The sequence below is a fragment of the Hyla sarda genome, chromosome 2 (assembly GCF_029499605.1).
Source record: "Hyla sarda isolate aHylSar1 chromosome 2, aHylSar1.hap1, whole genome shotgun sequence".
Lineage (NCBI taxonomy): Eukaryota > Metazoa > Chordata > Amphibia > Anura > Hylidae > Hyla > Hyla sarda.
Window position 1 is genome coordinate 253,116,222 of NC_079190.1, and position 13,316 is coordinate 253,129,537.

Genomic DNA, 13,316 nt, shown 5'->3' on the forward strand with positions numbered 1-13,316 from the left:
TTCCTTCTTCAGACATATTTCTGAAAATATCTACATAATTCAGTAGATGATAGATTCCAGGTACATTACAGACAATTTACGGTACCTTAAATTATATTTACAATAGTTGTATTTCGAAACCTTTAGCAAGAACCTGAACGTCTTCTGTTAAAACAGTATACATGTGCCTAAGAGTTTTTATAGTTACATCTGTATATGAAGTCATAAAATAGTTCTTCTAACCTTCATCATTGAGACGTTACCTCTGTATTTCCACTCTGATCAATATCTTACAGCTTCTAATATTGTTAGTTTCCACATGATGTTGGTTACAGTTCCTGAGACCGTGTACAAGACAACACTATAGAATGAATTGTCACGCTGAGCTACCACACAGACTGCTCCAGATTCCTCCTGCCTTTTCCTTGTCTTGCTTTAAAACCCATTCTGACTGCACTTTTTGTTCACCACCACCACCACCTCTTCACCTCTGCACCGCTCCTGCGCTCTCTATGTCAGGTCTCTTGCATATCTCCTCTTGTTCTCCACATGTTCTTTCTGCTTTTGTTTCTTTAGTCTTCTCTTGCGTTCCTTTCATCCTCTCAGCGTGCCTGCTTCATTTTGCGGGCTCTTGCTGACAGGCTAGTGGGTTCACAAAAAAGGGAATAGCAATGAATGCTCATGTTTCATGGGAAGGTCACAGCTTGCTATTTACACATATTAATCCATGTATTGTGAGGTTACCAGAGAAAGGTCATGCCATCACACTGTTCTTAGCATCCCAGGGCAGATAACAAGGTGTATAACATGACTGGAAGCTGTGAGATCTCATCTGGAGGATTTGATCATCTGTGAGATAAGGTTGGGCTGGGCAGTAGCTTCTAGTTGACTTTCTAAGTAGTTATTTCATAGTTGCTTCCCTTCCTCACAGCGTTACATGAAATGTGCAAAGATGAGTATGTCTTATCCATGACCTGGAAGAAAGCAGCTGCAGGCGAAATCGTGTACAACAAGTGTCCTCCAAATGCCACAGGTCAGTAGTTCTCAGATCTACCTTGTCAACACCTGACTGTATGTTTTCAGTCTTGTCTGTTTACTTTGTGTGATTCATTATTTCTCCTATGTTTTATTTCCTTTATTTTATTCCCCTTTCGTGACCTGTATTTTCGTCTTTGAGATTTTTTTTTATCTTGTGCTCTGTCACTTTCCTAATTCTAAGATTTTTTTTTTAACTTTCTGTTTCTGTTTGTACTCTGCCTTTTTGGTTCACTTAGTGATCTCTATTTTCCCTGCAGGATCGGCTAGTCGTCGCTGTCTGATCAGTCCCCAGGGTGTCGCCTACTGGAGCTCACCGAGTTTTGCCCGTTGTGTTTCGCATGACTACAGACATCTTCACCTTGCAGTAATTACAAGTTATTCTTACTTTACCGCATTGTTTGCAATTTGTTTATTTACTGGAAGCCGTAAAATTCCATATGCCGGTCTATCATTATTAACTTAGCTTGGCTCTGACTTAGAAAATGAGCTCCTTGCAGACAGGAGGCTTGCCACTGCCTACTAAATGCATAGGACTACACACAGGGCAGATGCATTTGTTTGATGAAGTGCGTGAAACATTTGGTTGATTTTGATGTCTTAGGATGTTCTGCTGCTTTCATTTTAGTGGATTATATCAATACGCAATAGCATATCTCTCCAGTTCAATATCATTTTTTTGGGATTAAGTATCAAAGTGTTCACTTAACAGTGATTTTGGAGGAGAACATCTTGTCACTGTACTGAATATTGTGCATAAAATATTCCTTGGCATAAGTACAAATATTTTTCTGTGCAAACAGAAGGAAAAGGTTGAGTAACCAAACTAATTACAGAAAACATAAGGGTAAGTTCAGACACAGTGGAAGAATTCCTCCCCAGATTGTGCCAGGTATATTTATTATGTGCCCATTTTCTGATGACTTGCTATGGCAAATGGTGAAGTCCACAAGACAAAAAATTTGGACACATTTATAAAGTTTTGTACTTTATTCATTTTTAGTTGGAAATCCTCTAAATATTGAAATGAATATTGAAATAAATATTGAAATTCTGCAGGGAGCCCAAACTTTGGCAGACGCCATTTTTTTGTTTTCTGTTATTTTGAAAGTGTAAATGTTGGAAATAAAATCTAACTTTTGTTGACATATTATAAGAAAGTCTTATCTGTAATGTGATGCCTTTTGGAGATGTTTCCATCTTTCCTTTGCTTCTTTATGCACATTAATACAATTTTTTACCTGGGGTGCCCAAACTTTTGATCCCCACTGTACATAAGGCACACAAGAGCTTCTTCTGGATTACTTAATAATAAAATAAAAAAAAATCTTCTTAATATTTCTTTCATAAGACATTCAGTATGATACCCCCTGTATAATATTCTTGAACCATCATCTAGTTAATGAGATTAATTTTAATGATTTGATGATGAAAATGTTGTATATTCATTGTGGATTCATACATTCACTGTGGATCTGTAGCAAACTCTGTCAAATCACCATCATAATGTAATCTTTACTTTAGGGAAATGCATTTAAGCATGAATTTGCTCCATTTACAGGCGGGACTGAATCATGTTCCTGTGGAATGTAACCACAGGGAAATCAGATTTCCCATAGCTGCTCTTACTGGTACTGTCAGCAACATACAGGGGGACAGAATGACTGCTGTCATGATACCCAAGTTATTGATGACAATACTAGAAAAACCAGACGCAGGGAATATAATTGCCCTGTGACTGATCTCCCCTATTCTCTACTTGCGCTGCTCTTGCAAATGTGATTTATGTAATAGGAGTATGTTAGGGAATTGTTAATAACACCGTTCTTTAATAAACAAGTGCAGGTTCGCCAAAGATGAAGCTGCTTCTAAATGACATTTGCATTTACTACTTGTGTGCAGCCTTTCTGTATAGTGCACAGCAGGTTATTTAAAGGGTACCTCTCATCAAATAAACTTTTGATATATTATAGATTAATGAATGTTGAATAACTTTCCAATAGCATGTTAATGAAAAATATGCTTCTTTCTATTGTATTTTTCCCGATCAGTCCTGTCAGCAAGCATTTCTGACTCATGCTGGAGTCCTAAACACTCAGAGCTGCCAGCCTGCTTTGTTCACAGCCAAACAGGCTGTGAACAAAGCAGGCTGGCAGCTCTGAGTGTTCTCCTTTGTGAACAAAGCAGACTGGCAGCTCGTAGTGTTTAGGACTCCAGCATGAGTCTGAAATGCTTGCTGCCAGGACTGGTAGGGAGACCCCTAGTGGTCATTTCTTCAAAGTGGAAAATTAAATAGAAAGAAGCATATTTTTTAATAACATGCAATTGTAAAGTTATTCTGCATACATTAATCTATAATATATCAAAAGTTTTTTTTGATGAGAGGTACCCTTTAATCTACTTTGCAAACAGCAAAATGGGAATGTAGGAAGCAGAATTTAGAATTCCTGCAGCTGCCAGCCAGCTCTAGAACTGAACGTGGTTTATCCGCTATAGGTCTTCATTAAGAAATTGCTATAAAAGCAGATGTAGACAGTAGTTGTCACACATGCTGTATAATATGGAGTAGGAAGTAAAAGCTACATGATAATATAGTGGTTTATCAGAACTGCAATATAAATGATAGATAAACTAATGAATAGTATACAAGCCTAAATAAAAACATCATGGTCAGGATATATAAAACTGTCTTAATGGGGTTGTCCACAGGATAGGGTATAACTATCTAATCGCGAGAAAAAATAGTGCTGGGACCCCCTGTGATGTCAAGAATAGAATCCCAATCTCTCAACAGAATTGTGCAGGGGACCCGCATTTGCATCACCCCACCATTCATTATATGAGCTGTGGACATAGCCGAACGCTCTGCTGTGCATAGGGTATAACGCCCTGTGGATAGGAGATAACTTTGCGGGTTGGTGTTACCCCTTTAAAGCTAAACTGCCTTTGCTGAACACAGCAACTAATCACAGCACAGCTTTATTTTTTCAAGAGCTGAATATAAAAAAAAAATCTGCAGTGTAATAGATTGATATGGGCTTGTTTTCATCTATATCAGAGTTGTATCCCGGGAGATACATTTAAAGGAACCTAAACATATGCTATGGTATACCCATAGGCTTCCATTATGTAAAAGTTGCCAAAAACATGTCAATTTGGACCGTTTTTTGTCCCCTGTATGTTTGAGTTCCCTATTTGGTAGGATAAAAAGGTTCTGCATGCACTACTTTTCTGTACCACAAAAAAAATCATATGCTGTGGTATACGTTTTTTCCCTTATATATGTATATTAGTGAAGTATTGTTTGGCATACTTTTTTTTTACAGTTTGTATATAGTTTAAAATATTAACAAAAACGGACAAATGAATGTATACAGAGACAGTTGCTACCCAAGTCAACTAGGAGTTTTAGTCTTTCTGGATATATATATATAAGGCTGGGTTCACATATATCAGGTGTCTGGCACAGTTTCCCTCCTGTGTCCACCAGAGGGAAACTGATGCTAGACCTTATCCCATTCATTGGAATGGGACAATTCACAATCATCCAGCGTCTCAATTTTGACGCCGGATGGATGGACACGCTGCAGAAAAAATGAATGCCAGATGCCATACAACTGATGACAACTTAAATCTGTGATTTATTAAATAAATATCATTATAATACACTTAGTCTGGTATCTGCGCAGGGCCCTTGCTACAGAGAGTAAAATTAGTTAAAATAACATTAAAACATGGTATCAATGCCAGTATTTGTAATAACCTGTGGTGAGCTGGGGTGTTGCTATAGTGTAGCAGTGTCTTGCAAGATGTTGTTGACCGCCGTCAACCAACCCAAAGCGGTTTTCAATAAAGGAATGTCCACAGCAGGAATTATGCAAGTACTGTAACTTTTACTTGTAATTCTTAAGAAACAGTCTTTACAGTTATGCAGTTCCTCTAGAGGCAACCGGGACACAGGATACCTCGCAGGCGTGCTGGGACTTGTAGTATTGAGCCTATCTATGCAGGCCACTGAGCTACTAATATATTCTTTAGTAATCACTAGATTTGTAGGGAGCTTGGTAACTCACGTTTTGAAGTGGCTGCAGGTTCTTTAGGCTTTGGCCTAGCTGAGATGAAATTAGATAGTACAGGTATTGTGCTTGGCTGAAATCCAGGAGATAAGAGAGCGAGTTTAGAGACTACAGCCCCTTATATACTAAGGAGGCTGGACTAAAGCCCATTGGTTGCAAAGCCTGTGGGTCCTGTACCCAAGGAACTCTGTGTATATCTCATGACAGTGCTTCACATGACTAACACTTCTGTACACATTTGTACAAACTTTATACATATTGACAATGCATACACAATATATACAATGCATTTATATGAGACAATAGAAGGGGAGCAAAGGGGAGAACCCTGCAGGAGAGCCCTATGGACTGCAGGGACTCTTCCTGAGGGGACTTAGGGAGGGTACAGGACTAGGTCCTGTAACGGGACACCACAAACCCCCTTACTTAATAAAAGTCGTCCTCAACGTCTGTCCCCATAGGGAGAGGAACGAAATGGCCATAGGGCCGGATGCAGTCCTGAATCATTTAATCACAATGTCCCATTTCAGGCTGAAGAACAATAAAAAGATGAAAAAACAATGTAGAGTCTCTGTACATATGAATAATGTCCCTACATGCTCTGGAACTTGTAAACAGGATGATAAGGAAAATACTTTTTCCTTAAGACTCACTAAATATTAACATTCCTCAATAACAGGACTATTATGTTATGTTGTATCTCAATACCTTTTTCTTTAGCATAGCCATATTTATTTTATTTTATTTGATAATGCATCTCTAATGACTATGCATGAATTATGAATAGCTATCACATCTGACTATAGCTAACAATCTTATTGACATTTTACTATGACTGACATTTGACATTTGACTATAACTGACATTTTTCATTTGTTTAAAGTATGTATAATGACTACAATGCTACTACATTCTTGACATTATCTCACTGTTACTTATTATTTTTTTCCATTGATATGCAGTTAATATTATACCACTCATTATTTCCTTTGTTATACACTGGTTGCGGATTGGGTTGCCTGAGGCTTTCTGCCCAATGCCTTAGCTGCTAGGGTCTATCGGTACTGCACACTTACCCCTAGAACTTCTGGATCTAGATAATAATTACACTTACTGTTACCTTTTTGTATACATGTATTTTTTAGTTAGCTGCAGGAATACCTTCTGGCCACAAAAGCATCCTGAACATGTAGAGATAAGAAAGAACATATTAGTACATGACATTTTTGCATAACAGTGGTATGGACTGGTAATAAACAGGTTACAGTCCATAAGACTCATTTTCTTGTGTGCTTGTGAGATAGGCATATGAATTTTTTTAGTGAGAGTCATATGCAAAAAATCTGTCAGACACCAGTGGAGCGTAAATGCTCACTGCACCCCTTATTACATACCTTGAGTGGTGTAGTTTCCAAAATAGGGTCACAAAATAGGGTCACACTGTTCTGGCACCATGGGGCCTTTGTAAATGCACATGGCCTTCAATTCCAGCCAAATTCTCTCTACAAAAGCCCAATGGCGCTCATTCTCTTCTGAGCCCTGTAGGCGCCAGCAGAGCACTTTACGTCCACACATGGGGTATTTATATACTCAGAAGAAATGGTGTTACAAATTATGGGGGGGATTTTCTCCTATTACCCCTTGTAAAAAAGTAAAAAAATTGGGATAACACCAGCATTTTTGTGAAAAAATAAAATTTTCACGTCCAACTTTAACAAAAATTCTTCAAACACCTGTGGGGTGTTAAGGCTCACTATATCCATTGTTCTGTTCTGTAAGGGGTATATTTTCCAAAATGGGGTCACATAATGGGTGTCTTTTCCCATTTATGTCAGAACTGCTGAAATGATCAGCCACCCCAGTGCAAATCACTTCAAATGTACATAGTGCGCTCTTCCTCCTGAGCCTTGTTGTGCGCCCACAGAGCATTTTACGTCCACACATGGGGTATTTCCATACTCAAATTTTGGGGATATTTTTTTCCTTTTACCTCTTGTGAAAATGAAAAGTATGGGGCAACACCAGCATATTAGTGTAAAAAATTAAAAATTTTACACTAACTTGCTGGAGTAGACCCCAACTTTACCTTTTCATAAGGGGTAAAAGGAGAAAAAGCCCACCAAAATTTGTTAGGCAATTTCTCCCGAGTACGGAAATACCCCATATGTGGCCCTAAACTGTCTCCTTGAAATACGACAGGGCTCCGAAGTGAGATAGTGCCATGCGCATTTGAGGCTTAAATTCGGGATTTGCATAGGGACGGACCCGGATGCAAGAATGACACATGCCTTCGATACTAAAATTACCCTACGGCAGTGTTTCCCAAACAGGGTGCCTCCAGCTGTTGCAAAACTCCCAGCATGTCTGGACAGTCAATGGCTGTCCGGCAATACTGGGAGTTGTTGTTTTGCAACAGCTGGAGGCTCCGTTTTGGAAACAGTGCTGTATCAGATGTTTTTAATTTTTATTGGGGGGGGGGGGGGGGTTGGGGGAAGGGGACTGTGTAGGGGTATATGTAGTGTTTTACTTTTTATTTTGTGTAGTGTAGTGTTTTTAGGGTACATTCACACGGGCGGGGGTTCACAGCAAATTTCTCGCTGTGAGTTTGAGCTGCAGCGGAAAATTTGCTGCATCTCAAACTTGCAGCGAGAAACTCGCTGTAAACCCCCGCCCGTGTGAATGTACCATGTACATTCACTTGGTGTGTGTGGGGGGATGGGCAAACCTTCAGCTGTTGCAAAACTACAACTCCCAGCATGCCCTTTGGCTGTCCGTGCAAGCTGGGGGTTGTAGTTGTGCAACAGCTGGAGGCAAACTGGTTGCAAAACACTGAGAGTTTGTTACGTAACTCAGTGTTCCGCACCCAGTATGCCTCCAGCTGTCCAGCATGCTCAGTGCATGCTGGGAGTTGTAATTTGCAAAAGCTGGATGCACACTGGTTGCGAAACACTGAGTTAGGTAACAAACTCTTTGTTTCGCAACCAGTGTGCCTTATGCTGTTGCAAAACTACAATTCTCAGCATGCACTTACAGCCAAAGGGCATGCTGGGACTTGTAGTTATGCAACAGCTGGAGGCACACTACTGCAACTCCCAGCATGTCCTTTGGTTGTCAGTGCATGCTGAGAGTTGTAGTGCATTTCATAGAAAAAATGTCCCTCCAGCTGTTGCATAACTGCAACCCCCAGCATGCACAAACTACCAAAGGGCATGCTGGGAGTTGTAGTTGTGCCCTCTGCTGTTGCATAACATCAACTCCTAGCATGCCCTTTATTGCATGCTGGGAGTTGTTGCTAGGCAACAGCAAGAAGCACGGCCTTACCTCCTGCTGCTGCTCTGCCGGATCCCCAGGAGTTTGCACGGGGTGCCTGCTGAATGATTTCAGCAGGCATCACGTTATGGTCCCCGCCCGGCGTGCAGCGGGGACCCGAATTCCCATGGGCATACAGGTAAGCCCTGGGTCCTTAAGTCCCAGGACGTCAGGGCGTACCTGTAAACCCTGGGTCCTTAGGCTGAAAGTTTACCCCCACAGACACAGTCCTAACAATAAGGTATAGGCAGCATAAATTAAATCTTATCTTATGCCAAATAACTCCACAAAGTCAGAAAATACCAAGATATATGGCACACAATTATATGTACACAAGATATGTGGTACACAGATATAGTATACCGATAACAAAATAGTGCTCAATTAACAAACCTCCTGGCCAAAAAGACACATGTAAAGCTTGGGCCTGTGTGGACATTGCCCTTTCGATTGTCAAAGAGGGTGTTTGCCAACAAAATTGAATGTTTTTGGTTTGGAGATGATTCTCTGTATATTCTACACACTGGTTGTGCATAGAAATCTCAGGAGATTAGCAGTTTCTAAGAGATTTAAAGGGAATTATCCAAGAAAAAACAAGAGAAACTGAGGAAAACAGCAATGCTTTCCTTCAAAAACAGCACCACGCCTATTCTCAGATTATGTGTGGTATTGCAGCTCAGTTCTATTTAAGTGAATGGAGACAAGTTGTAATGCCACACACTATCTGAGGACAAGTGTGTTTGGATTTAAAATATTGCTTCTAATAACCCCTTTGAATGAACTGTTTGTCACCAACAATTCAATTACAGTATATTATAGGTTAAGTCTTCTTTTGCTTCTGCTCTCCTTTGTACAGGCACAACCTATGCCCAGGTCACATGACGCTTATAACCCAAAAAGTGTTGATTCCAGATGTGGGCCCCACAGTCACATATTTCTGTTGAATACCCCTGTAATGAACAAGCAATCTCTGAATGTATAATGTTGCAACAATCATAATGGATATATTTTTTATTTTTATTTTTTTACCACGTTATTATCAATGCATCTTTTATGCAACTTAGAATTCATTCAGTCTTAGAATTCATTTAATCCAAATTGAGGCTAGAATCCAGTAGGTGGCAGCCCTTCCTCGGGAACATTTGTAAGAACTAGATACCGGTGATGCAAAGAATATACTATGCAGACTTGAATATCTCTTGAAATGATATTTTACCTATTCTGTACATTTTCTGCTGCTACTATAACCAGTCTTGCGATAGATAACTATATCAATAATGTATTTAGCCTCAAACTACCGTATTTTTCGCCATATAAGACGCACTTTTTCTTCCCCAAAACTGGGGGAGGGGGCGGGGAAAGTTGGTGCGTCTTATACGGCGAATACACACACCTATCGCGGCGGTCCCTGCGGCCATCAACGGCCGGGACCCGCGGCTAATACAGGACATCACCGATCGCGGTGATGCCCTGTATTAACCCTTCAGACGCGGCGATCAAAGCTGACCGCCGCGTCTGAAGGGAAAGTGACACTAACCCGGCTGCTCAGTCGGGCTGTTCGGGACCGCCGCAGGGAAATCGCGGTGTCCCGAACAGCTTACAGGACACCGGGAGGGACCTTACCTGCCTCCTCGGTGTCTGCTCCGTGCCGGGATCACCTGCATGGCCGGCGCTCTCCTTCCTTGCGCACGCTGTCCCGACATAAAATAGGAGCGGTGTGCGTATCGACATGATGATGGCGATGTGATGACGGCGACAGAGAGCGTGGATCCCAGGGAAGAAGACGTCCGGAGCGTCGGGGACACCAAGGGGACGTGGTGACAGCGATGGAGCGACATCCAGGGCAGCGGTGACGGGTCCCGATCGGTGAGGACATGTGAGTATTACCTCCTATCCAGTGGTCTTCAACCTGCGGACCTCCAGATGTTGCAAAACTACAACTCCCAGCATGCCCGCACAGCCGTTGGCTGTGCGGGCATGCTGGGAGTTGTAGTTTTGCAACATCTGGAGGTCCGCAGGTTGAAGATCACTGTTGGGTTCAGAATCTTTTTTTTCTAGATTTTGCACCTTTAAAATTGGGTGCGTCTTATATGCCGGTGCGCCCTATAGGGCGAAAAATACGGTAGTTCTGCACCTTACGTTCAGAATTTGAGTACCCAGAATAGATTCAGAGGCTGAATAATGTCTGGTGACACCGTTCATTACCCTTGCAGAAAGTAAGTTACCCAACTGACTAAGATTATGCAGTTTTATGGAAGCTTCTCCTTCTGTAGACTCTCTACTTGTCAAAACTCATTCAAGTATTTTGGCAGAATCCATGAAGGGGAAAAAAAAGTCTTAATTTCAGTAAAATTGATTTTTTATGAGTTTTGCTTCTAAGAAACCAGTTGATAGAATTTGAAGGAACAAGAGAACGGAAATTCTGATCGGGATCGCTCGAAAGCTGCCAAATTCCTGTTTTGATTCTGAGCATATTCCCCTAAGCTATAAGTAACTGACAAAAGTGAATTAACATTGAATGTCCTGTCAGATGCCGGGTTGTATATCCCTGCCTTCATTTACATGGTTTTACTCTCTGCTATATTTTCTGTCAGTCACAGATCTTCATTCATTTCTCTCCTATGTCTCTTTTTCACTCTCCTATTCTATGAGAAGGTCTCAACACGTCCCTATAGTTTTCCCCTTGTGTTCCCTCTCCTCCTCTCCAGCCATATCGTCCATTTCCTCTTTACTAACCCCTTAGTTGCTGATTTTGGCACCTCTCCCTTCTTTTTCATGGCCAGGCTAAACATAGCATCGTTGCCTATGCCATCTGTTTTGTAGTCTTCATATACAGATTTTTTAATTCTTTCCCAGCCTCCTATGGTCTTTTGTCTTGAACCTTTTCTCCTCTACTTCTCACGCTATAATAACCCAGAGAGGAGGAGAGGGCTGGGTTTCGGTATCATTCCTTCGATTCATTAAAGATCAGTAAGTGAGATCAGATTCTTCCCGCGTTACTAGGACAGCAGCTAAACTGTGCTGATTCCTAATGACTGCTCTAAACAATATGCCGTTCTCACATCCAGAGAATCACTATCACCCCCCCTTCCCCTCCGGAAGGATGGGGTTCTGTGCACGGGGACCCCTGTTATCGTTAAATACCCATTAGTTCCGGTGACAAGCTTGGCATGCATGCCAGGCGTGGGAGAGGCATAGTCAGGATAAAATGACATTGCTTTTTATTCTTGCGCACACCACCAATTAGCTTCTCATTAGTGGGAACAGCCGCAGGCGTATGTATCTCGCCCCTTTACATGCGTCGCTGCCCGCCTCCAAGCGAGGGAAAGGTCAATGTCGCCGCCATTGCCCCAGTTGAACACATCCCAGAAGTAAATCATCTCTTGTTAAGTGTGTGTGGGGGGGGGGGAGATAAAGATATGCATAAAGTGGGAGCACCGAGACTACGCAGCTGGAGTGGAAGTTGTGCATTAAACACACTTGAAAAACCTCTCCCTGACCTTTCCTAGATTTATTAGACTTCTGAGTCACTGAATAATAGAGATTCGTGGTTAATAGTTCTGTTTGTGCTGCAGATCTGTGCGTGTGACTTTCCAAACTGTAAGAAGGAATCTTGGAGTCAGTGAGCTCGCTGCTTCTCAGAAGACTTTTTGTTTGTAGATTAGTTCGACACTGCAGCTTTTTTTTTACCCTTCCGTGAAGGTGAAACCATTGTAAAGATGATAAAGCATGAGGAAATGTACATATCTGAAGATGCAGCAAGCTGGCTAGTGCTGGATTATGTAACTCTATGCGTCTGTAGTTATAAACATATTACTGCAGTATGGTGGTTTAAGGTTGTTAAATAAAAAGCGCAGCCTGTAACCCTCTAGATGTGAATTATACATACTGAATAAATGAGCTATAGGAAATAAAGTAGAACAGCACCAGCACACCTTCATAGTAAACACAGAAATAACAATATTAAGTCTAGAGAATAGAGATGAGCGAATTTTTTGAATAATTCCATTCGTTCGATTCACCGAATTTTCCCCCCAAAATTTATTTGAGGCAAAATGCTATTAAAAATGGCTATTTCTGGGCTACAGAGAGCCTCAATAGGGGTGTAGAAAACTTTTGCCTTGCCGTAACACGCATAGGGAGTGTGCTGGATTACAGAACTAATACTGTTATTTAGTATGACATGTAGATTACAAGCATCGCTATTAGAATCACTGTTGCAGAGAGTCTAGCTGTGGCAGCAGGGTCGGGAGACCATATGGTGTCAAAATTTAAGAGATCAAAGGGGTAGTACAGTGGTGAAAAACTTATCCCCTATCCTAAGGATAGGGAATAAGTTTCAGATCGTGGGGGGTCCGACTGCTGAGGGCCCCCGTAATCTCCTGTACAGGGCCCCGGCTTGCTGGCCAGATAGCGCGTGTTGACCACCGCACGAAGTGGCGGCCAACACGCCCCCTCAATACAACTCTATGGCAGAGCCGGAGATTGCCGAAGGCAGCACTCCGGCTCTGCCATGGAGTTGTGTTAAGGGGGCGTGTCAGCCCCCTTCCCGCAGGCTGTCGTGGCCCCATACAGGACATTGCGGGGTGCCCCCGCAGTTGGACCCCCCGCAATCTGAAACTTATCTCCTACCCTTAGGATAGGGGAAAAGTTTTACACCACTGGATATCTCCTTTAAAAAGATTTTTTAATAACATTTTTATTTAATTTTAATTTATTAGAATTTTTTTAAATCCTTTTTGAGGACCTATTCAGGTGATCATCGAGGCGGCTGTTCCAGCCCCTGCCTCTCAGTGCTCAGTGCTGAAAAGGCAGGGGCTGCAGTACCAGCAACATGGACAGGAGCACATTCAGCTTCTGTGCCGTTAAATAAGTGGGCGCATAAAGCTAGAAGTGGCTGCAGTGAAAAAGCTCATA

The 13,316-nt window shown here is 41.7% G+C and overlaps 1 protein-coding gene across 8 annotated transcripts in view; it reads left to right on the forward strand.

Annotated features, from left to right (window-relative positions):
• The window catches only part of ADGRB2 (adhesion G protein-coupled receptor B2), a 571,730-nt gene that overhangs the window by 423,035 nt on the left and 135,379 nt on the right, over window positions 1–13,316 (forward strand). For all 8 annotated transcript variants that reach the window (XM_056556966.1, XM_056556965.1, XM_056556968.1 and 5 more), the window contains 2 exons: window positions 911–1,012; window positions 1,275–1,381. In XM_056556966.1, the coding sequence (XP_056412941.1) occupies window positions 911–1,012; window positions 1,275–1,381 (209 nt within the window). The remainder of the gene's footprint in view (window positions 1–910; window positions 1,013–1,274; window positions 1,382–13,316) is intronic.